The following is a 26,070-nucleotide window of genomic DNA, read 5'->3' as shown; positions in this document are numbered from 1 at the left end:
AACACAGGCCTATGTTACAGAACTCCCACCCGCTCAGCAACAGCCTCAACAACAACAACAGCAGCAGCCGCCGCCGCCACAACAGCCGCAGCAACAACAGGCACAGCAACAACAGCCACAGCCGCAAGCAGCCCAGCAACAGTATGTAATAGAACTGCAAACAGCTGCTCCGCCACCCCAGCCACAGCCACCATCTCAAAAACAGTATGTCAGCGAGCTCCAGGTGTCACAGCAACAACAGCAGCCTTCAACACAGCTGTCGCCTGTCACAGCACCACAACAATGTATTGTGGTCACAGTGTCTGGTGAGTGCAATGCTGTACAAGTTGCGTGCCTTTTCTTGGGTTAGTGTGCACTGCGGGATGGCGCAGTGAGTTGTCTTGCAGTCTCACCCTTGTAATGCCCCAACAGCCTGCATTCATATAGCGCCTTCACATAGAAAGAACCTAAGTGCCTTGCAAAGACTGGCGCATCGTTAAACAGGGGGGGAAAGGAGGAGGAATACTAAAGATCTAAAACTTTTTGGGAGACCAGAATTGGAAGGAACTGTCGGTGTGAACCTCTTTGAACCTGCTGAGGATTAGTGAAATCTTTAAAACAATTATATTCTCATTATGAAGCAGAAAGTTAAGGTGAATTGTACCATTCAGTGATATTCTGCCACCAACTTGACTTCCTGCACCAAAATAAATCTAATAAACAAACTTATAGATTGTAGATGAACATTTCCTTCATTGTTGGGAGTAATGTCACAAAATACACTGTAATTCTTAATGCAATTTATAACTAATAAGAACAATCCTTACATTTGACACAGCGTCTATCACGTCTTCAAGTGTCTCAAAGCTCTTCACAGAATATACTGTGGAGTCCTGTAGCTCAGTGGTTAGAGCTCTCGCTTTGCAAGCGAGAGATCTGAGTTCAATTCCAGGCAGGGCGAAACCTTGGGCAAGTTTCCTTACTCCACACGCCTAATAATAATCCCTCCAAAACAAAAAACAATAATAAATTGGTCATTTTCAATCTACGACTGTTTGTGGGACATTGCTGTGCGCAATTGGCTGCCGCGTTCGCCCACAAATATACAGTCAATTCACTTTACAGTCTATTCTGTGAAGCGCTTTGGGACGTCCTCCCGACGTGAAAAGCGCTATATCAAATGCAAGGATTATTATTATTATTATTATTATACTGTAAAGTGAATTTACTGTATATTTTGTGGGAGAAACACGGCAGCCAATTGCGCACAGAAGTGTCCCACAAACGTCGTTATAAAAATGTTATAGCCCTGAAACTTAACAGAAAACAAAGCAGAGCGAGGAGCTTTTAAAGAGCCTTATATCTGACCATCACACTTTGTTTCAAGTAACTGGATGATATGATTTGAAAGGGGAGAGAAGAATCATAGTGACATTGTCAGATCAGGTTTCTAAGGTCTCTCTTGGATACATAAGCTGGGGCTTTGTGAGTAGGCAGTGGAGGTGTATGAAGCACAGAAACTAGCCGTGAATTAATCGAATCACTGTCAATGAAGAAATTAATGTCCAGACACGGTAATTTTTAGTTAATGGTCATGGCTTTGCATAAGTACTGTTTTTATATTTATGCCCTCGTAACGTAAAGGAATGATGTTTCCAGCTTCCCCGGAATAATGATGCCACTCGGGTCAAGGTATAGAGGTATTATTTTCAGTCTGTATTTTGAAGGAAAGTCGGACATTTTTATTTGATTCTTTCACAACTGTGAGAGTAAAATTCTGTACTATAGGGAAAAGATCAGGAGAGTGGGACTGTTTGGATAGCTCTTCCAAAGAGTCGCACAGGCACGATGGGCCGAATGGCCTCCTTCTGTGCTGTAATATTCTATGATTTTATGGGTATTTAATTGGCATCAGTAAAAGGACAATTTGATTTGATGGAGTTGTTCCAATGGCTGAGTCAAACTGTATAAAAAAGTTTGATTCCCAATCTGTATTTAGTTAGCTAATCTAACTAGGGACTGGACTGGGCAAAGCAGAGAAAGACTCTAAAAAAACTCGGTTTGCCTGATATTTGATGATAAATGCTGTAAAAACCTTAGAAACTATAGTTAAGGGCATGCGGGACCTCTTATAAAGTATATGAGAAAGTCTGGATTTGGTATCCGGTAAAAGAGGTGATGATGAATGCAACTTGGCGGTAATATATAAGGTAAATATAACAAACATAGAGTATTAATGTACATTTGTGAAACCCTATATATTGGACTTGGTGCTCAAGCGAGTACTGGAGTAAGACCCATCTATGTAAATCATTTAAAGCCTGTGAATGGCTTGTGACTACATTGGCCAGTTCAGCTAGTCACTAGGAGAATATGTAAAAGATGAAGGTGATTAAAGTTGTGTACGAGAATCATGCGTAGACAAAGGTATAGTGCTATCACACACAATAATGCCATGTTATGTCATTGTATTATTATAGTGGACGAGGATTGAAGAGCAGTGTTCTCGTGTTTTCATGTATTTATTTTCTATTTTTATTGGTAGTGTGAATTAAAATTGTTTTTACGCTGGTCACGGCTTGTTTCATGTTGAGTTTGAGATTTAAATGCTATAAAGTTATATTTGCAGAATGTATGAGGTCAATGAACTTATTATTAATATAGCAATATAGTTATATTTGCAGTGAACAATTATCATAATCTCGATGTATAATCAGATCACAACAAGGGTCAATCTGCTTACGCATTGATACCATATGGTGCACATTTTAACATTGAAATGCGATTTATTTGAAAGTAAGTCCCTGATTTAATGAAGCAATTTATAAATAACTTGATAACGTGGTGACGTTTCCGAATCTCGGGTTTACGCTATAAATGTTCTTCATGTTGCTGTACTCTTTAGATGAACTGTTTATGTAAATGAAGTGACAGGTATTGATACAGTAAACGTGTTTGGAATTCAATCCATAGTTTCTTCGTTAGCACAATAAGAGCAACGTGACAGCGTTGTCTGAAACACCTTAACCCATGATCATCGCTGTTTTCATTTCACAAAATATCATTCCAACATGTGCTTTTATTAATGGGCGTTGGGGATTTACTTGAAGTTCTTTATTAAGATTTATCCCTGTTTTTTGAAGCACTTTATTAAGATTTATCCCTGTTTTTGTTTAGAAGCGAACATGAGGTCAAGCGAGATGGGCTCTGAATCCACGGCCTCCTCAGCCGGGGCCTCATCTGGAGTGCCCACACAGGTGGTGCAGCAGGTTCAAGCAGCACAGCAGGTCAGTCAGTGTCAGTGTCAGTCTCGGTGTCAGAGTCAATCAGTCTGCAGCCCAACACTGTTTATGTATATTATCAAATGTGACAAATAATTGAAAACGAAAAATATAAAACGTTGTTGGTGAACGTCGGTCACTTCTTGTGCCTCACACATTTTTAAATATAATAATACTTGCATTTGATACAGGACATTATCACGTCTTTGATACATCTCAAAGCGCTTCACAGAACATACTGTAGAAGTGTATTGACTATATATTTTGTGGGCGAAATGCGAACAGCAGTGTCCCACAAACAGTCGTGGATTGAAGTGTCTAATTTATTATTTTTTTTAAAGGAATTATTACCCCCAGAAAAGCGATCGGCCAATCGACTAACACCTGGCTTCCTACTTACTGCTAGGTAAACCGAGGCGTGTGGAGTAAGGAAACTTGCCCACATTTTCACCCTGCCGGGATTTGAACCCAAGTCTCTCGCTTGCGAGGCAAGTGCTCTAACCACTGAGCTACAGGACTCCACAAATAGGATGTTCATTCATTGCTGGCAGCTTCTGGTTGTATCTTGTAGCTTGTATCTCTGCTGCCACTAGCTTTGTTAACAACACTGCCTGAGTGAGTGTTTGTAGAGGGTGGGCAGCAGTTCCAGACTCCGAACTAGGACTTTTTTTTTTAGAACATTTTTCCTTTAGCCCTTCATCTAATAAAGAGGCGTATTGAACATCCGACACTGGAAAAATACTTCTCGAAATAGGTTCATGTTTTTTAATGCATTGATTTCTGTTTTTCCTTTGCAGAGAACTGTTGTGCAAACAACACCGCAGGCAGCTAAACCCAGCCAAGTGCAGCAGTTGTCTGTGCAGGGACTGCAGCAAGTTCATGTTTCTCAGGAGGTAGATTTCTTCCAATTTCTATTTTTCTCTATTCCCCCAAGGTTGTTCCTCACATATTGACTTACGTTTTGCTGGGCTCAGAGGGTGGGGAGAATTCAGTTATGAACACGATTGATTTTGTTCCCTGTGTGATCCATTGCTTGAGCAGGATGGTGAGAGAAGCATATCTTTCCCTTACGTTTTGGTAGTTTTTCTTCGTGCTTGCTGCTCAACCTCCTGGCCAGGACACCAGCTCTTTTACTCTCCAAATTTCAAAACTCCTGCCTGCCTAGTTTTTAAATTCCACCCCCACCCTATAATATAGCAATTGTTCAATATAAGTGAGGCTGGTCTTCTTTCAAAGAGGAAGGCGTAGTAGGTAATCTTTAACAGTAGAATAATTAAGTACATTTTGGTATAAAACGGATACTATCTTATCCTCATGGTTTGTAAAATAGTCAGACAACATCACTGTGTAATGGTTTCTTTCTCGTCGTGCCAGCTGTTCCCAATTTTAAAGCTGCTACCATGAAACAGGACGAGTATAACGTATGATCATGGGCTGTATAAATTGTGTGGTAATGGTTCACCCAAATCATAAGGCAAAAACACTGCGGGCTTGTGTTCCGATCAGGAGGTTTCAATAACATGGCTGAAGGCATTACTTTGTACATTACTGATCCGGGACAAGTTGAAATCGTTTTAGTGGTTGCAAGGAATAAAGCAAAGAGCAAAGTTTGAGTGCAGGAATTATAAGTAATCTATTTTTGGGTGTTAAAGGATTTTTGAGTTCTCATTAAATGGGCAATCTCAGCATTTTGTGGCAAATCAGATTCTGCAAGGAACCCGAGTGTGAAATGAACAGGCAAAAGACATTATTCTGGAGCTGAGCAAGGCTGTCACTCCCATACCTTGCTCTGCACCTTGTCGACTCCTTATTGGTTTCAATGATGATTTGTAATGTTCTAGTAAATTGTGTGCATATTAGCATAAAGGATGGCCATGCTGGGGAATGAATACTTTTTCTTCCTACTCGCTGCTAGCAGTACATACCCCAAGGTTGAATATAGCACAGATTTGGCACTGCTCTGTTCTAAGCCGTCTCAAAGATGGTTTTGACAGTGGCAGAACCCTCTCAGCTCTCTTCCATTCAGGCTTAAAGACTTGTGGCACTTTCCATGTACCATTTCCAGTAGCGGCCACATGTATAAGGATTGTGCCACTGATTTTGAATTGCCAATGCCTTTATCCTGTAGACATGAGCTGGATTGAAACTCTCCAGTGTTGATGCTATTAACAGCCAACAAGGAGATCTCCTCTTTTTAATGAAAGTCTAGTTGAATTCCCTGGCATGTTCATCCATCATGACTGTTCTGGTAACTGAATGTTGATTTATCCCTTCATGACCTTGCACCTCCCTACCTCTCCGATTTGTTTACCCCCCCCCTCCACTCCACCACCCGCTGCCTCCACTGGGCTGGCTCTGGCATCCTGTTCGTCCCTCTCCCCCTCCCCTCCATCATCGGAAGCCGTGCTTTCAGCCACTACACACCGAAGCTCTGGAACTCCCTTCCTCAATCCCTGTGCCTTCCCCCCCTCCCTCTCTACCCACTTTCAAATGCCACCTTCCATTTTGATCGTGCTTACGGTCACCTCCCTCTCCCGGGGTCAGACTGCAGGACTGTCAAGCGCTCCGGGACGCAACCCCACGTGAAGGGCGCTATATAAATGCATGCTATTGTTGATTTAGTAAGGCTGATTTGCTTGTATTGTACACTAGAGCACAGATGAGATTGCCAGTTTGATAGAGAAAGAGCACAAGCTGCAGGTTATGGCTGATTCTGGCAGCACAAAGACCAGTGTTCACGAAGAGCATCAGTTAGGAAGCTCCCAGGCCTTGAGTCCAGAACACAAAGTGCACGTCCTGCACATGATGCCCTCGACCTCAGCTCCAAGAGTGGAAGTCATCCGCTTTGGGCCACAACACCTTCCGAGCACAGAACAGAAAGTGATTATTGAGCAGGTTCCATTTTTCTCCATGTTGCCTCCCAGCCCTGAGCAGCGAGTCAAGGTGCAGCGCGTCCCACAGGCACTAGTTTTTGGAACAGGACCAACCGCTCTCAAAGTAGGTCAATTAGCCAGTAAGCTAAGGATGGACAGAAAATTAACTGTTTTATTTTTGCACTGATAGTTGTAGTACTGTACAGGGGAACCCCCACTATAGGGCCCAAGCTGATGTCTGGTAGACCTGTGCTAAAAGTGCAGTGCACATAGCTTCTGACGCTTATTGGCCAACTTTCAGTGCTAAAAAATGGCTGACTTCTGAGTTGCAAGATTTCCTTTCCGTCCACTGTGCCTGTGCAGAAAGGAAGTGAGATCAGCTGCGCTTCTTGTGCATAGCATGTATGTGTGTAACACACAGAGATGTCAATGGTGACTTGACAGCCATGGCTGTCTTTGACACTTCAATTATCACGCTGCCTCTGAGTATTGGACCCACTGGACTGTGTGGTAACAAGGTTCCCCTGTATTATGTTCCCCTGTTAAATAGTCAACTGATTTCTCCAAATGCAATTGAATGAAAACTATGTTCAGAACAGATACCAGCAGAAGTGTACGCAGAGTATGCTAACTGTTTGGAATCATTCACCGAGCAAGCAACGCAGCTAAAATATTGGGTTAATCAGAAGCTAATTGGCTGCCTTTCCTGTGGGAGGCACGATGGCTAATTGGCCTTTGCTCATTCCTGCCTCATGTCATGTGTTATTATGAACTTCGCTATGTCTATCTGCCCACCAATGATGCTTGTCTGAGAAACACTAGCTCAGAAGTAAATTCATGAGAAACCACAGCAAAATTCAGTTGATATTGGATAGATAATATAATTTAAAATAATGAAAGTCATTTTTTATGGATGTGTTTATTGTTCTTGTCCTACCTGAATACATTGAGAGGAAAACCACATCCCTGAATGTTTCCTATAACAACTTTCGAAAGGGGAATTGAAAGCAAAATTTGCAGGGTTATGGGGAAAAAGCGGGGGAGTGGGACTGATGGGAAAGCTTTTCCAAAGAGCCAGCACAGGCATAATGGGCTGAATGGCCTCCTCCTGTGCTGTAATATTCCATGATTCTGTATTGTGCCAGATTCCCAAGTGGTTCCTTCCTTTGAATTGAAAGAGTGATCAAAGCTTGATCATTTTAGAATAAAAATCTTTCTTGTAATATTTGGGTCTGTGACTCAGTTTGTGGATCCCAGGTAACTTTGTTATTTCATGGCTGCTCCGTGTTCAGGTTCAGCAGTTACAGCAGGTTCCCGTGCAGCCAGTCCAGCACGTCTACTCAAACCAGGTGCAGTACGTAGAAGGGGGTGATGCCAGCTACACCGGGAGCGCAATGTAAGTACAACCGGAATGTTAATGCCTGGAGCAGCTCTGCAGCTAGTGCATAATGGAGTCCTGTAGCTCAGTGGTTACAGCACTCGCCTCGCAAGCGAGAGACCTGGGTTCGATTCTCAGCAGGGTGAAACGTTGGGCAAGTTTCCTTACTCCACACTCCTCTGTTTACCCAGCAGCAAGTAGGAACCTGACCGCTCGTCGATTGGTGGATCGCTTTCTGGGGGCGATAAGTTCCTTCAAAAATAATAATAATAATAATAATAATTTGGTCACTCAATCCATGATGCTGCTGTGCTCAATTGGCTGCTGCGTTTTGTCCACAAAATATACAGTCAATTCACTTCACAGTATATTCTGTGAAGCGCTTTAAGACGCCTCGAAGACGTGATAAGGCCCTAAATCAAATGCAAGGATTATTATTATTATAATCTGACTCTCTACAATTCTGTGTACGATGCCTTTACTATACATTGCTTCACACCACGCATTCACACAAGAATCACAGTTTCACAAGCTACCTGCCTACTTCTATCAACGTCACACAGGCAGACACTAGTTCTCGTTTCCAGTGGACAGAAGAAAATCAGCTTCATTTTTGCTGTGGGTCCCTTTCGAGAGGATTGAAGGATCAAGGCACTCAATTATTTGTCAAGGGCTGACAATGACTCCAATACAAGCTTTACAGAGGAGTTTGGCGTCAATACAAAATGAAATTGATTACTAATTAAAACAATCCTCTCGAAAGGGACCCACAGCAGAAATGAAGCTGGTTTTCTTTCTGTCCACTGGAAACGAGAACTAGTGTCTGCCTGTGTGACATCGACAGAAGTAGGCAGGTAGCTTGTGAAACTGTGATTCTTGTGTTAAAGTGTGGTGTGATTTCAGAGACAAGTAAAGTTCTGTTGCAAAAAAAGAGTTTATATATAAAAAAATTGCTTTTCCCTCCAGGCCTCTCAATTACTTGCTTCATTCATCTTTCACATCTGCAGCGAGGTCTGATATACGAGGTGTCTGAGTATGAATAATAGTAATCCTTGCATTTGATATAGCGCCTTATCCGTCTTTGAAACGTCTCAAAGCATTTGAATGTCTGAATGTGTCACTAAAGTCATCTTTGTGGAAACCCTTTGTAATGTTTTTTGATTTCAGACGTTCAAACACCTACCCCTATTCAGAAACCCAGCTGTACAGCCAGAGCACAGGCGGCAGTTACTATGAATCTCAGGGGACTCCAAACCAGGTCTCCACGCCGGTGACGTCTCAGAACGTGGTCAGTAGTGGAACGGTGCCAATGTATGTCACGGGAGGGCAGATTGTGGCCAACCCAGGAGGAGGGACCTATGTCATCCAGGGAGGTTACATGCTGGGGAGCTCCAGTCAGTCTTACAGTCACACCATGCGTGCCTCTCCAGCCACAGTGAGTCACTGGTCAACTCTTCCATGTGCTGACTCCCCTGGCGATTTCTGTTTAGTCTTGTTCGATAGCATTAGTCACAAGTGTTTTAAGTGCAGCTGCCTCCCAACCAGACGGTCGCAGGTTTGAGTCCCAGGGATTTGCCTGTCACTCGAGACTCTGTACCACTTTTGAGAGCGAATCTGGATTGTGTTTTTGCTAATGGTGTAACGGAGTATCTATCTGTGTTGGGACGCTTCATTGGAATGGGAAGAGGCAAAAAAACTGTATGCGCGTCTTCATGGAAATGCGTTGACCGTAGCTGTGGAGACATCCGCATAGTAGTATCGGTCAAGCCTCCTGGCCAAAGAATGCTGTCTGCAGTGAGCAGCTCTGGGGGAGAGAATACACGAAGAAATTCCACATAGAGTATTGTCATCCGATTTTATTATTTTTGTGTCACAAAGAGCAGCGATGTTCAGAAAAAACAGCTGGGTGGGTGTGTTACATGACTGTAACTCAGCCAAAGGTTCTGATGACATTAGAAACAGAAGCTTGATATTGTCATTTGAAAGCTGAGGTTGTGTTCCAGCTGAGAATGACCCCCCCCCCACCCTTAAAGAAAGCTTTACATTCCAATTAAAATGTACAGAAGAACTTAACGCAAAGAATTACAGCGCTTCCTGGGGAGACATGACATTTCACGAGTGGTTGCGTGAAATACAATACAATATAAAATGACATTTGTCTAGCGCCTTTCACGATGGGAGAATGTCCCAAGGCGCTGGTTCTGGGGCATCATGCTCCAGTCTACTTGGTTTTCAATGACAGTGAAGTTGGAGTGACCAAGTAATATAATATATATGTAAGAAATATAACAAAATATTGATGTATTATCTCGGTGTGGAACAGCGAAAAGGCAGATTGTATCCCCGATTCACAACACGATACTTTGCTGTTTGAACCAAGTTATCTCCCCAAAGGAATGGGTCTGATCACCAGGGCATTGCTGGGTACTGTACCTCCTAGCAGGTACTTCTTGGGAGGTTTTAACCCAATAATGGTGTAGAGGAGAATCTAAAAGAAAGTGGGAGAAAATAGTACATAAATAAGTATAAAACAAAGTGTCCTTCTCCCTCACCCCCCCACCCCCCACTGTTAAATCTGTCAGATTATGGCTATGAGTTAGATGTGTTCTGTACAATTATACAAATCCTGTAACTCACAGTTTACTACAGAGATTTTGTGCAAGTGAGGAAAAAAACCTGGAATTCGTAGCAATGACGGGAGATTGTGTTTGGTTTTCAAAAAGCAGAAATATAGCCACATCTTAGTGTTTATTTCAATCTCATATGGGTGCTGGCCTCTGGGAATGACTTAGGGGAACATCGTCATTCGTTAGGTATTCTCGCTCATAAACCACCATGTGAAATTAACATTGTAAAAAGTTGACTGGGCTTTTGGGTTATGGGGAACTAAAGTAAAATCAGCGTAGATATACATTTGGTAGGTATAGCACTATTCCCTGGTAGCACTAACAAAATTATGACCCCAAAAAGGAGGGATGGGATCCTGAAAGTGACAAGATAATTGTCATTCAATGAGTACACCATGGCAAGAAAATAGTGGAGCAAAGTGATGAAGAAGCATGTGTATGTATTTTTTCGCCCAGGTTCAGTGGTTGTTAGATAACTATGAGACGGCAGAAGGAGTCAGTCTCCCGCGAAGCACTCTGTACTGCCATTACCTGCTCCACTGTCAGGAACAGAAACTGGAGCCTGTCAACGCTGCCTCCTTTGGCAAATTGATCCGATCGGTGTTCATGGGACTCCGCACCCGGAGACTAGGCACACGGTGAGCTTTCGATTTTATTCTCCTCTCGGCACCTGGCTGCAAACAAAAAAAGTAATCACTATTGTTGGGAGATTTGGGAAACCGATTCATTCGGTTTAATAGAAAATATTCTGCTACTCAAACTTCAGCTATCAACAACAGCAACTTGCATTTACACAGCGCCCTTCATGCTGGGTAGGGTCCCGGAGCGCTTCACAGTGGTGGAGTCTGACCCCGAGCCAAGGGGAGGGGAGAGGTGAACGTAAGCACGATCATAAAGGAAGGTCTTTAGGCAGGATTTGAAGGTGGAGAGGGAGGAGGAGAGGTGGAGGGATTGAGTGAGAGAGGCTGTCATCTTCAGTCCTGCATCTCTGACAAGTGAAGCTGCAAAACTTTTTTTTTTACACACAAGGCATATATGTTCTTAACATCTTCTTAACATGTTTACTATGTTTGATTCCAGCGACTAGCTAATGTCATAATTCTATCTAAATTTGCGAGGTAGACGTGGATATCTTGACGCATTGATACAGAGAAGAGCAATGCAAGTTTTGTAAACTCAAAATTCCTTGAACAAACTAAAATAATTAAAACTTGTGTTAAGAATCCTGCCGTAACCCAAAGATCTGAGCTTTTGCGTGGCTGAGAGCTGCGGAGATTGTGTGTAATCTTTAGACATAGCTGTGGCGTCACTGTGTGGCTACAGTAGGGATTACACCAGAAATCATTGGTATGTTTTATACCCTGGACAATACTGAAATTGATGGGTAAAAAGTACTGAATTGTGGCTTTTTTCTTTAACCCTGGAATCGAGCGAAATCTTGCAAACCATGTGCACTGGGAAATGTTATTCAATCTGATGCAAGCCAAGCAAGTGGTTAGTTGTGGGTGAAGTCCATGATGGGTGTGGAGCTGTAGCAATTGGCTCGCTGGACCCAATGCACCTTTTTTTCTGCCCGTCTTATCTGTGTCCTTAAACAAGACAATGGCGACAGACAAAATGTGTGCAAAAGGGCATCGTTAAAAAAAAAGATCTGTAATGGGAAGAAGCAAAGTCCTGACACGAGGGAGGTGTCCGGAAAAAAAGTGAGATAAAGTGAAACCAATGTAAGACATCACAAAGAATGGAGGAGGACTGTATGGACATTGTGTTGTGCAGGCTCCTGTTCTCGGCGATAGTTTCCTATCTCACGTCAATGTTTTCAGTGGCAGCTGTTAGGCCAGTTGTAGAAGAGACATGGGGAGCCTTAACCAGGGATTACGGTGGTCTCAAACACAGCCTCCAAGCTCCTATACAAATGACTTCTTGGAAACTGTTGACGTCAATAGTTAATTGATTAAGTTAAGTGATATTTGTGGGGACTGTAGCTTTTAAAATTATATTTCAATATATATATTCTAGAGTTTATTCCAAGCTGCTCTACTCTACATAAATCGGTCTCTCTGAATTTACAGGGGAAACTCAAAGTATCACTATTATGGGCTTCGAATTAAGGCCAATTCTCCGCTGCTTCGCCTGATTGAGGATCAACAGCACCTGGCCATAAGACAGCAGCCATTTACACAGAAACAGAGGTGAGTGAGCGCGAGGAGGTGCTTCCACTGACTCTGCTGGTGACCATTTCCAGCAGTTATGAGCACCTGATTCATATCATAAAAAAAAGTGCAATTCCAACAAAATGGATTCAACCTGCACAAATACCTGGGATCATCAGATCTGCCTAAATTGCTTACCATAGAACAACTTGATTTATAGAGCACGCCTCACACAGAGCAGTGTTCCAGAGCGATACAACAAACTTTACTAATGACAAAAGTGGAGTAGGTTTTATTTCACTCAAATGCCTCCTACCCCTACATATAAATCAGAACTTCTTATAATTGTGTGTAAGACCATAAAATGGAACTAACCTAATGGAACAAGACTTGCAGTGACTCTACCCACAAGATCTTCCTCGGCTCCACCTTTCGAAAGTTATACAAACCTGTAATTATCCCCGAACTACCTACTCATCTACAAATCCTGGCAAGGAGGCTGAGGACTGTCTAGTTAATAACATGCACTGTTCCACAATCCATTATCCTGCAAGTAATGTCTGTGCTTCTGACGTCAACCAGAAGTAAAGATAAATCCTGCACCAAGAGCATAACAACAACAACAACTTGGATTTATATAGCGCTCTCCATGCCGGACGGCGTCTCAGAGCACTTCACAGTAAAGGATCCCACATAAAGCTGTCCTGACAAGCACTTGACCCCACCCTTTGGAACTCCATCCCACAGTCCCTCCGCCTCACCTCCTCCCTCGCCGCCTTCAAATCCCTCCTCTTCAACTGTGTCTTCGGTCACCCTCCTACTCCCACCCTCTCTGCCCTCCACCCCTGCTGCTCCCAGCCACCAGTTCAAGTGCGGATCCCTGACTGTCCAGCGCCTAGGGACGTCCTCCTGACATGAAAGGCTCGTGTGTAAATGTCATTTGTTGTTTTGGTCTCTTGACTGACTTTGACTGAGAGTCTGTTCCCAGTGTTCATGATTGTCTTTCATATTACTGTGACAGCAACATTAGTATTTAGGAAAGAGTTTCTGATGAAATGCTCCTTGCAGAGTGCCAACTATGCCCATCCACCAATCCTGGTCCAGGTAGTGACAGCGGAACAGAGCAGGTTGTATTTTATCGGGGTTTTTTTTGTTGGAAAATCCTACTTTGACCATTAAGGAATGGGCTGTATTTCAGTCCGTTTTCTCCTTCCTGCTGCAGACTCAAGCCCATCCAGAAGGTGGAAGGGATGACAAATGGTATGGGAGTGGGGCAGCAGCAGGGTGGTGGCCTGTCAGATATCAGCGCCCAGGTCCAACAATACCAGCAGTTCCTGGGTAAGTAAGTTACAGCTGCACAGTGTAAACCTGGTAAGCTTTACTGCTCACCCGGTAAACTTCACTGCACTGAGTATAAAAACCAAGGAATCCTTTACTTTGAAAACGAGGGCATTGCAAATAGTGATTTATTAATACTGACCTTCAACCGCCTCCACGGGCTGAGCAGGAGGTTGTTCGCCTGCTCAGTAAGATGTACAGAGTGGAAGTATTTTTGCAGGTTTGTCACTGAGAGTGCCTGGATTCTCTGCTAACTGCTCTGTCTCCTCCATTATTGGCACCCATCCAGGCCTTACATACTAAAAACAATGAACCCGTCTCCCACATTCATCACTAAAACATCATAAAACATGCGTGTTATTTGAGAGAATCTTGTTTTAGACATAATAGAGAAAAGGAGAAACCATATAGTCTGTAATAGAAGCAGAAATCAGTACCATAAGACCAATAATAATAATAATTCTTGCATTTGATAGAGTGCCTTATCACGTCGTTGAGATGTCTCAAAGCCCTTCACAGGATATACTGTAAAGTGAATTGACTGTATATTTTGTGGGTGAAATGTGGAGGCCAAGCGATAACAAGGTGCTTTACCTTTTCCAAGCATTGATCAACAGGCTTCAAACAGTGATTGGCAATTGGTGCCAGTTTTCCCTGTTCCCAGATCCCAAATGATGTTTGCCTTGTTGGCCCGGGTAAGACCTGGGGAACTTGCTCACAGATCCCCAGTTAGACAGCGTTGAACCAGAGAGTGAAATGGCGACACGGTTAGCCTGACATTTGGCCTAGAAGAGTAAAGTAGTCTGTGGTCATTACTACAATTGGTGGTGTCACTTCCTCTGTTGTTTCAGATGCTTCTCGGGCTCTGCCGGAGTTTGTTGACATAGACCTGCAGGGAAAAGCCCTCCCAGATGGAGTCACTATGGAGCACATCAAGGCTTTCCAATTGTTGTATCGGGAGCACTGCGAGGTAAATGACACTGTGATGTTTTTACTGAACAGTTTATTAAGCTCACAAGTTAAATACCCGAAACATAAAGACCTTGATGTAGAGATATGATCCCATCACCTGTTTTTCAGGAGACAACTTGTAGAAAGAGATGATGTAGAGAGTGCTCTAAACTCGGCATCAAGGCATTTTGTCAGTAATTATAGAGTTCAGTAGAAAGCAAACAGACCCGCACAGAGACCTTGTGCAAACCTCTGGCCAAACAGATCAAGTATGGAACAATACAAATGTCAGCACTGCTCAAGTCACATTGAGTATAATAGCCGTAATAATAATCCTTGCATTTGATATAGTGCCTTATCACATCTTCGAGACGTTTCAAAGCGCTTCATGGGAACTTCATTGAGAACAAGATGTGAGTCCTTTGACCCACTTTGATCTCGTTCTTTCAGCATGTCCACCAGTATATATTTAGTAGAATATCCTTTGCCTCTGACCCCTCTCTTGTCTCTCCAGGCGATCCTGGATGTGATGGTTAACCTGCAGTTCACTCTGGTTGAAACTCTGTGGAAGACGTTTTGGAGATTCAACTCTTCCCAATCAAGTGACGGCTTGGGACTGTCTGTGTGAGTGACTGACTGACTGGGGTGGTGGGTGGGGGTTGGGGTGGTGGAGTTAAAGGAATGCATTGGGTTGTTCTTAACATTTGGCAAAAGTAAATAACTGGAAGAGTTAACAGTATAAAATCTGATACAAATTTATTTCTCCAAATCGTGAGTTAGATGGAGTTGAACTATTTTTGGCCATGCCCCAGTGGGAGGGAGCCTGGGAGTTTGCATGTTATTTGTTTAAAGAGCAAATTAGTTCGATTTCTGCTAGAAAATAATATCTCAGGGATACAGTATATAGTTTTAGACACAACATGTCAAGCGACTGCTGGGAGGGTAGAAGGTGAACTGGATGGACCTTGGTCTTCTTTCTCCAGCGAATTCTTCTGAGCGAAGGCGGTTGTTATCTAACGGAGAATTTCCGCTTGTTTGTGTAGCCACGACGAAGCTGAGAAGCGGCTCCCCAAGTCGTGCCTGGTTGTCCTCTGTAAGTACGAGCCTTCGCTGAAGTGGACAAAATACTGTGATAACATGCTTTACCAGGGGCTGGTGGAAATCCTTATCCCCGATGTACTAAGACCTATCCCGAGTGAGTACTGCAGTCAAACCTCACTGACTAATTAATGATCACGTCAGAAGATTCCAATGCTGAACCGATTGCAACAGAGGCTGATCTTACTTACCTTCTCACCACACAGGTGCCTTGACTCAAGCAATTCGGAATTTTGCAAAGAGTTTGGAAAGCTGGTTAACCAACGCTATGATGAACATCCCCGAAGAGATGGTTCGTGTTAAGGTGGGAAGGTTTTTCCAGCTTGCTGCTTCGTGTAAGGCACTGGACGCAGAAACATGAAGTTACTTGCCAGCGTCGGTCACGATGATGATAGTAATAATCCCTCGCATTTGACACAGCGCCTCATCACGTCTTCGAGACTTCTCAAAGCGCTTCACGGGATACACTGTAAAGTGAATCGACTGTGTATTTTGTGGCTGAAACGCGGCAGCCGATTGCGCACAGCAGCGTGCGAGGATTATTGTTCATTCTGTGTTTGCTTTCTCCTTAAACGCTGTGTGTAGGTGGCAGCCGCGAGTGCCTTCGCACAGACGTTGAGGCGTTACACCTCACTAAACCACCTGGCGCAGGCCGCCCGGGCTGTGCTGCAGAACACTGCTCAGATCAACCAGATGCTCAGCGACCTCAACAGGGTGGACTTTGCCAATGTCCAGGTCAGTACAGCGGCTCCACAGCAATGTTTGACAGTTTCACACACTGTCTGTACTGAGGTAACACAACAACAACAACACATTACGTTTACACGACGCCTTTCACTTCGGGAGAACGTCCCAAGGCTCCTGAACAGTCAGGGATCTGGACCCGACCTGGCGGTTAGGATCTGGAGGGGGTGGAGGGCGTGGAGAGAAGGGGTGGGAGGTTGACCGAAGGCGCGGGCAAAGAGGAGGGTCTTGAAGGACGACTGTTTGTGGGATATCGATGTGCGCAATCGGCTGCCGCGTTTCCCCCCACAAAGTACACAGTCACTCCACTTGACGGTGTCTCCTGTGAAGCACTTTGGGACATGTCGAAGACGTGATATCAAATGCGAGGATTATTATTATATTATTATTGTTCCCTGTTGTAGGAACAAGCCTCGTGGGTGTGTCGCTGTGAGGATGGAGTAGTACAGCGCCTGGAGCAGGACTTTAAGATGACTTTACAGCAGCAGAACTCGCTGGAGCAGTGGGCGTCCTGGTTAGACAGTGTGGTGACACAGGTGCTCAAACCCTACCACAGCAGCCCCAGCTTCCCCAAGGCAGCAAAACAGTTCCTGCTCAAGTGGTCTTTCTACAGGTGAGGTGGTGAACATCACAAGGTGACTGAGCACAATGCCAAGCACTGGGGATATCGGAGACAGGAGGGAACGTGCGACAAGGCACCAGAGATTTCCGCTCGGGGTTTGAGTTCTGAGTTTGTGTTGATATATGTGACCTTCACCTTCAGCAATCTGTTCTTCCCATAATATGTACACAGGTGATTGATAGTCTTAGACATTCAGAGCTTTCTGGGCTCCGTGTAATGTGATACATGTATTTCTGTGATGTTAATCATCTGAGTGTTCACTTTTAGGTGTGTGTTGTATGACTCAGGTGTTAGTGAGGAGGATTGTAGTGTCACAGTGCAGGGGATGCATGTATTTTGTAGTGTGGTGACTTACCATTCTGTTCCTTAGTCTATCCTTCCCTCAGATCCCAGCTCCAATTATCCCTCAGTTTGTTGCTAGGTTGGTGACTGACAGTGGCTGACACAGCAAGTACAGTCTCACTGACTGCCCGGATAAAACACCTCAAAAGAGCCTGAAGCCAGAAACCTCTTGTCTTTTGATTTTAGTTCAATGGTGATTCGGGATTTGACTTTGAGGAGTGCAGCGAGCTTTGGGTCCTTTCATCTCATCCGCCTTCTGTACGATGAATACATGTACTATCTGATAGAGCACCGTGTGGCACAGGCAAAGGGGGAGACACCGATTGCAGTCATGGGGGAGGTGAGTTGGATGGATTCATTCCTTTGTGATCGGTGGAGATCTTTACCCGCACATTGGTCTCATGTAATCTGGCACAGTCACCTGTTAATCCAGTGATGGGGGCGACTTTTGAACATTTTTCTTTTGAACTAATGTTGAAAAGAACAAGCAATTCGGGGGTTAGAACAAGCATTTGGGTGGTGGGTGGGGGTGGTGTGTTGGGTTAGTGTCACAGCCACTTTCATGAACAGTAACCTCTGTGGCGAAATACAATCCAAAATTACATTTGTATAGCACCTTTCATGTCAGGAGGATGTCCCAAGGTGGTGGAGAGTCAGGGATCTGGACCCGAGCAGGGCGGGATGGGGGGGTAAGGGAGTGTAGAAGGGTGGCTGAAGGCAAGGTCGAAGAGGAGGGTCTTGTGCCAGGAGCAATGGGCACCCCTTTACACTCACTAAAACACACTTTATACCCAAATGCTGATCAATTACATTAGAAACGATAGAAGCCCAAATATCCCCTTTCAAACGCTGCCACAAACAGCCGTGTCCATCAACTGGTGTGCACACTTGATGCCCATTAATCCTAGGCTTGTATTTGATACACTAAAGGCACAGATTAATTTGAGATTGTCTTTTTGTTGTAGTTTGCTGATCTTGGGCGAGCTTTAAATCCACTGGACCCTGACAAAGGTAACTAGTCCCGTGTTTTCAGTCAGGAGATTGTTTATAATTCCCTACGCTGAGCTGAGCAGCAATGCCTACAACTTGCTTCACTCTCTCCAATCCTCACAAGCTGACTTCCTCATTGCTCTTTCTAGTTGCTTTCTCTTTTGTTTCTCTTAGCAACCGTTATGTGATTTATTAGTCCTGATTACACTTGTCTACAGACGAGCCTTAGCACTTCCCCCAGTGGCTGTCCTCACAGTGTGCTGGAGGCAAGTGTGTGTGATTTGGTTAATAATAATAATCCTTGCATTTGATACAGCCCCTTATCACGTATTCGAGACGTCCCAAAGCTCTTCACGGGATACACTGTAAAGTGAATTGACTGTGTATTTTGTGGGCGAAACACCTCAGCCGATTGAATAGAACCCGGGAATATAACCCGGGTCCTCTCATTTGCGAGGCGAGCGCTCTGACCACTGAGCTACAGGGACTCCGCGGTTAATGAACCGGCTACGATCCTGCTCTTGAACCACATTGTCTGTTTTATCAGATGAGGAGGAAGAGGAGGAGGAGAGTGACGATGACAGCCAGCACGAGATTACACTGGACACTGAAGCCACGTTAGTGACTGACCCCATGGAGCCACCCAGCAAACTGCCGAGGACCGATTCCAGGGGAGTCTTTGTTCAGGTGCCGCCCGCTATCTGACGATGAAATGTAGGAAAAAGATGGAAAGCTTTTGAGTTTGACAAAGTCCACCCACAGTCCCAGCCACTGAGCTGCCCCCTGCATAGGAAGACACTGTCTATAGTTATCACGAATCTCAAACAGCACACCCAAATTATTTTAGTTCAACGTTTATTTAAATATAAGAGTTGTATTGATAAATAAAAGAGAACAATTCCTTTTTGACAATTGGGATTAGATGTACATTTGGTAAATAACTGCTTTGAGGTCACAGATAGTAAGTCCACGGTTACTGTGGGGTGGGGCTGTATCTCACAGCACATTCCACACACTCTGGGTGCCATGTCAGGGAGTGACACCACCAACATTGAAGTCAGTTACTGGGTGATTAGTTAAAAAAAAATTACAGTGATTACAAACTCCAAGATTACAGTGCGATCGATCTCCCCCTTGACTGTCAGCCCTCCTCACTTATATCCGCTGGGACAGGCGATCGAACCAGAGCTGGTCGGGGACAGGTGAGAATATTAGCACAACCTGCTTGGTCAGAAATAATCAATAGTCAGAAATTGACCAGAGTTACCTGAGGTGCTGATAAATTAAACCAACAACAACAACTCCAGCAAGCTTGGTGATATATGCTGCTGCTCCTGACAATCATATTTCCCCCCGTCTTGGCTGAGAGCCACTGTTTATTATATGGATGAGTAGTTTTTAAACAATCATTTCACATATTTATTTGACACTTTCTGAATGGGCCTCACGACATCTCACACGATGGTAGGACGCAAATCAATTGTTTCAGCTTCAGCAGGCGAGTTACCCCTTTTTTGACTCTCATACCAGTATTGCCAACCATTCTGGTGGTCAATTGATCTTTCCTGCCCATAGAACCCACTTTTATTTGCGAGTAAAGTTAGCGGATTTGAATGGTGGAGTGCCCAGCTTCTGTGTTTTTTCTGGCCCCAATTACTGCTGGCACAATCACTTGTGTTTGATGCAGAGCACAGTTTAGGCATGTCCCTTGTGACCAGCACATTGTGGTGAGGATGGTTTTCAAGCCACTTTCTTAGAATTTTTTTTTGTCTTTGTAGCAAACCAGCAAAGAGCAGCTCCCAGCTCTTTAGTTTCTCTCCCTGTCCCGTCAAGCTCTGGATTGGGCTCTGTGTCTGCACTCATTGGGGGAATACTCGAGGTTTGAGTTCAGACAGTCATTGTCGTACTCTCCCCTTACAGCCCACAGCAGAGATACCGCAGACAGCAAAAGGCTTTAGATAATGGAAAAGAGAAATGACTAGTGGCAAATTATTGTCAGGTTATCTGCTAACCAACCCTGCTGAGAATCAGATGAAACTGAGACTAAGAAAAAAAACTGGGTTGTAAAATAAACTGGCATTGGGTTGTGAATGGGCTGTGGGCTGTGCTGATACTGATTGAGACGAGCAAAACACAAGGCGTGACACTGTTGTGGTGATAGACACACACACACACACTCGCACAGATGCACTCAGCCCAGATCTGATTGCATTAATCCTAGAAACGGTACTATCACTAGACATGAGTTGCTTCACACAACATCAGCTTTTCACTGATCAATGACTCCCAAGTTCTGAAAGTGAACCCTGAACACGAACAATGTTGTAGAGAGTTGGGAGATTGTGAGGGGTTAGAGGTGTGGTGGGGGGGGGGCGGGGAAGGTGAGATCTGTAACAGGTACAGAGTGAGACCGAGGAGGGCGAGAGGGAAACACACACTGCCCACCTCACTATCTGCTCACAAGCTGGCAAGCTTGGCCTCTGGTGAGGTTCAATGATGGTGAGTTGCTGAACAGTCTATGTGCAGACTGCCCACTGTATCTGGATTAGCACTTTAATCTTTCTGTAGCTCTAGTCCGTCTGCACTTCAGTGAAAAAGGAAAAAAACAGGAGAGATGAACAAATGGTCAGTGTGTATATGTGCCTTAATTACCAACTAAAAACTCTTTTACTCAAGTTTGAGTTTTCCTGCTTTATCGTCCACACACGATGGGTGTTTGAGGATAAAATAACATTGGTTGCCACTGGGCTAGCATCCTGTCTCGGGGACAGTGGGTGATGAGAGAGGAACGTTGGTTAGCAAGTGCTGCAGGACTTGGCATTTAAATCCATCCTGAGGAAAGTATTGTCAATTACACAAGATATTTGCCCTTCACCAGGTTAGATTGTGTGACTCATATTAAATGGGTTATTTTACTGTGTTTTGTTGAAGCTGACTTTTGCTTAAACCAGGAAAAGGACCTGAAAATCAGATTATTAACTCATCCCTGGGACTGAAACCTAAGCTCAGTTATCTGAAACACAAATCCTGCCTTTGCCCCACTCCGCAGCCTCCTCTCTCCATGGCCAAGCCTTTTGTCACTTATGTCGGTGCAATGCAATATCTCCCTGTATCCCTCGCCCTCCCTTTCCTGCATTCAAAATCCTTCGTGAAAAAAAACCTACCTCTTTGTCTAGGATTTCAGTCATTTCCTACTTGCCCACACGGCTTTGTGACCTACTCCTGGGGTTCAGCTGGGAATAGGCCCCTTTCACGTGGTTCATTGGCTTTCACGTCCCTGACCTAGATCAGACCAGTGTCTTATCTCGCTCGAGTCCCGTCTCAGTAAAGTGAGGCCACAGAAACAGTCAGCGTTAGACTGCTCAGCAACAGGGGTTAGGCCTCCACTGTTAGTGATGAGTTGTGATGTTCCTGGCGATTGATTGACGTTGCTTGTGCCAGTGGCGCGCTGCCAATTTTCAACCCGTCGTTTTCTGGTGTAATCAGGTTTTCGGTAGCGTTTTGAAGAAAAAGGATTGAATGGAATTCAGTGGAGCTTTTTAACGGAGTTTGTTTTGATAAACGATCATCGTCATTGTGCGGAGCTGCTTTCAAACCATCAGAAGGCCGTTCTGTCCGCGAAAACACTTCTCGTTTAAATTGCGATGGAGCTAAAAGGTCTTATGCCCCTGTACTAGTTTAGCAGTGTTGCTGCTAGTTTAGGTTACGAGCCAGGCAGAACGGGACGCCTTCACTGTTGTGATTGCTAAGGCCACGATGGACCATTTGATCCCATCCTTCCAGAATCCCCAATCTTTGCTTTCCCGGCAACAAGAACCTTCCCTGTCAGTCTGTGGCATGTGTGCCATTTGTCTGTCATGTGGAGTGTCATGGTCACAGCTGGTTACCCAACGATACTAACCAAATCCACTCCCTGGCAATCCCCTTTGAATCTCTGAGTGATTGTCGCGGTTAACCTATACAGACGTTAATGGGATAACATCTGACAAGCCTCAGTACTCTACCTATATTAGATCTGATCTGTTTGATTTGTGAGTGTCTTGTTTTTTTTTATTAAGTGCAATTAAAAGGGGGTTGACGGTCTGTTTTACGATCAGGCTTTTTGTGTTTCAGATCATTTTATTTTGAACATGTCTTGTTTGCATTTAGCTTAGCAGCAGGACATTAGCTAGGGATGGGTTCAAACCCCACCCCCAGCCCACCCCACCCGCACTACGCCCCACATTCGCCTTGTGTTTGTGTCACTTTTTTTCCTGCCAAACGGCAGGCACTTGGGCTTGAGCTACAATCTGACAGCGCTACGTTGTCCTTTCTGACAACTCCCTTATTACTGCAATGATTTTTACAATGTGTCCAAGGTTTCATACGCGTTTCGCCCACAAATACACAGTCAATTCACTCCAGAGTATCCTGTGAAGTGCTTTGAGATGTCTAGAAGATGTGATAAGGCGCTGTATCAAATGCAAGGACTATTATTTTTTATTATATGGTGTAAATCCTTTCAGGCCAGTCAGTGTGTTACACTCCGAATTGGCGGCAAGTGTGAATGTATTTACCAAGCCGGGTTCTCTGGAGAGCCTTATTTGGGGGAAGCAAGGTGCTGAACCGGGCGGAGAGCGATAGGTTAGAGGGTAGGGGGAAAGATTTGAAACAATTATAAACTGATTCAATTATCGCAGCCCCAAAATACAGGGCACTTGATTCAGATTTACTCCCGTGTGTAATTTGGTTTCCTTGAATAAACTAGACTTTTGTTGTGGGCAGGTGATCGATCCCCTGTCGGGACCCTTGCTGGGTTCTGCCTCCCATTTGTGCAGTGGCCTGGGTTCAGCTGAGAACAGGGAGTCTCAGGGTACACTCCCAGCTGCTCTGGCATTTCCAGACTGAATATTGAAGTAGTTTTAGCTTCAGACACTGGAGAATGAAGTGTGATATTTCTCCAAACAATAGTAACGCGGTGTGCCAATGAGCTGATGGTAAAGCCCAGTGTGTCTGTCTGCTGTGAATAAATGTGTGTCGTCCCAGCTGTCATTGTGCCTGGCACAGGCGCTGTTGTAACCAGGGCTCTGTTTATAAAGCTGGCGGAGGAACGGACGGGTCAGAGATGAACTTACTGGATCGGATTATACCGTTAGTGGGTGTTTCATCACTGAGACTCAGCTCAGCCCTGATGGGGCGAATGCACTCCGCGATGGCCGTCAGAGATTGTGTATCCCAGGTGTTTGTGCATAATTCCCCCAAAATGTTTTGGGGATGTAGGGGGGAATCATTGCCGGAATCCCACTGTCCTACTATTGACACTGGCAAATCCTGTCCAGTAAATGATGTCCCTTCTTTAGCAGAGTCGCAGCTCCAGATACATGGACTGAGCTTGTAATTAACTGGTTTCTGCTTTGTGTCCGGCCAGTGCAGTATTCCTGACAGCGTCCAGATCTCGAGGCATTTGGACACTTGGATTCCTTGCCCCAAGTGCTCAGTAACTAACAATTTTGTTATTCTGATACGAACCCTTAACCTGTTACCACCACTGCACAGCGTTTGGCAGCTAATGTGTGGTGCTAAAGGGCCTCATTGTGCTCACTAAAGCGGTAACTCCGTGTACACATCTCTCAGCTGTTCCCACAACTGCAAACTCACAGCTGGAAGGCAGAGAATGTGTGCACCGCACTCCCTCAGAGACCAACCTGTTGTTGGTCCAGATCCCATTCATTAAGGATTCCTCTCCATTCTCAAACTCCCCTGTGTTCACCGTTCATTATCCTGGAATAATCCACTGCGGTGTCACAGTTTATCAGCCTGGGTCCTTGCCTTTCATTAACTCTTCACATTAAATTAAATCCTTTGTAGATTTTATTTTCCTTTTCAAAACAGTTTTGAGAACCACAGGAAGTGTATGATGTGATAAATGTATTTTGCAGTCATTTGAGGCACTTGTAATATATTTGTGTACATGTACCGACCGGTTTGTAACTCAGAATTGCATATTATAGTTTTGGGAAAAAAAAACTAAACCTCTGTGCTTTTGTATGTAATTTTTATTCCACGTTGCATTATTATTGCGTGAGGTGTGTAAAAAAAATAAAAATGATAATTTGATATTTGTTTCTGGAACCATTATGGCCTTATTTGTTGGAACTTTAGTGTTGAAATACATCTGTGATATATAGTTGTCCACTGTTCTGTTTGGGAAAAGTAAATATTGTATTTTGTATAAACAAATGCTTAGTTTTGTGGTAATTTTAGTGCTGTTAGCAGCTGTGGCTGAGCTATAGACATTACGCCAGGAGGAGCAGCTAGTGAGACTGCTGTGTTTAAATGTTGTCATGAAGCTTGGAGTGAACTGTGAGCGTTTTTAAGTCTTTAGTCATATGGTGCAAAAGCAGTTTTCTACTTTTTGTAGTTTTTCTTTTAAACAAATAAAAAGAGCACATTATAACACGTCTCCACTTGTAATCACTTTTTTTTTTCTATTTCCATTCTTACCCCCTGGAAAGCAATCGGATTGCTTTACCTTTCTCCGCCGCTCCGCTGTGCGCTGTGCGCTCGGATATTGTTGAATCGGGAGCACAAAGAGACACAAAATCCACAGTTCAGAGCCCCAACAATTCTCCTCTCGGACTCCACACACGTTCAGCGCTTCACCTTCTTTGGGTTCCGATAAAATGAGGTGTCCCTCGAGGTGACTTCCCTGTGTGTCCCTCGAGGTGACTTCCCTGTGTGTCCCTCGAGGTGACTTCCCTGTGTGTCCCTCGAGGTGACTTCCCTGTGTGTGTCCCTCGAGGTGACTTCCCTGTGTGTCCCTCGAGGTGACTTCCCTGTGTGTCCCTCGAGGTGACTTCCCTGTGTGTCCCTCGAGGTGACTTCCCTGTGTGTCCCTCGAGGTGACTTCCCTGTGTGTCCCTCGAGGTGACTTCCCTGTGTGTCCCTCGAGGTGACTTCCCTGTGTGTCCCTCGAGGTGACTTCCCTGTGTGTCCCTCGAGGTGACTTCCCTGTGTGTCCCTCGAGGTGACTTCCCTGTGTGTGTCCCTCGAGGTGACTTCCCTGTGTGTCCCTCGAGGTGACTTCCCTGTGTGTCCCTCGAGGTGACTTCCCTGTGTGTGTCCCTCGGGCGGCACTGCGGGTTGTGTGGGATTGCGGACAGCGCTGTGTGTGTGTGTGGGTTCAGTTGGTTGGACTCCCCAACAGTTACCCCAACGCTCACTCTGGGTCCCTCCCCCCAAAGCCTCGGCTCTCGGCCAACCCGAGCCTCGCACTCTCCGGAATTAGGTGAGCAGAGGGCGTCCCTCCAGGGAGAGGGAGAGAGAGGGGGAGGGAGAGAGAGGGAGAGAGGGAGAGAGAGAGCGCATCCCATTCCGACGCATCTCTCTCGGGGACGTCCCCGTGCGGTGGGGACGCAGGGACTGGACTCCCCGGTTGGGGGGTGTGGAGGACTCCTGAGGAGAGCTCTGATGGGTCAACCGGTGACCGCCGGTGAGAGTCGCTCTCTGCGGCCCCCCAGCGGCCGCTGTGCGGCGTCGCGGGCGACTTGCTCGGTGGCGCCCTCGGGTGGCGCTCGGCGGTACTTACAGGCAGGTCGCCGGTGTGGCGGTGTGGCGGTGTGGCGGTGGGCGGGTCGCTCTTTGGCGCCCTCGGGTGGCGCTGTGTGGGCATGACAGGCGAGTGGCTCTCCGGCGCCCTCGGGCGGCGCCGCGTG

The 26,070-nt window shown here is 45.0% G+C and overlaps 1 protein-coding gene across 1 annotated transcript; it reads left to right on the top strand.

Moving 5' to 3' along the window:
* The first annotated feature begins 246 nt into the window (after positions 1–246).
* rfx1a (regulatory factor X, 1a (influences HLA class II expression)) lies at positions 247–24,818 on the top strand. Its single transcript, XM_007907099.2, has 18 exons — positions 247–305; positions 3,157–3,266; positions 4,058–4,153; positions 5,913–6,257; positions 7,426–7,529; positions 8,679–8,946; positions 10,595–10,776; positions 12,211–12,330; positions 13,514–13,629; positions 14,481–14,599; positions 15,095–15,204; positions 15,624–15,775; positions 15,885–15,982; positions 16,264–16,413; positions 16,827–17,035; positions 17,573–17,726; positions 18,352–18,397; positions 18,924–24,818. The coding sequence occupies exons 2-18, from the start codon at positions 3,165–3,167 to the stop codon at positions 19,079–19,081; spliced, it is 2,529 nt and encodes an 842-aa protein (XP_007905290.2). The 5' UTR covers positions 247–305; positions 3,157–3,164; the 3' UTR covers positions 19,082–24,818.
* Positions 24,819–26,070: the final 1,252 nt, after the last annotated feature.

Source organism: Callorhinchus milii, unplaced genomic scaffold (genome assembly GCF_018977255.1).
Source record: "Callorhinchus milii isolate IMCB2004 unplaced genomic scaffold, IMCB_Cmil_1.0 Scaffold29, whole genome shotgun sequence".
NCBI lineage: Eukaryota > Metazoa > Chordata > Chondrichthyes > Chimaeriformes > Callorhinchidae > Callorhinchus > Callorhinchus milii.
This window is presented reverse-complemented; position numbering and strand designations above follow the sequence as displayed.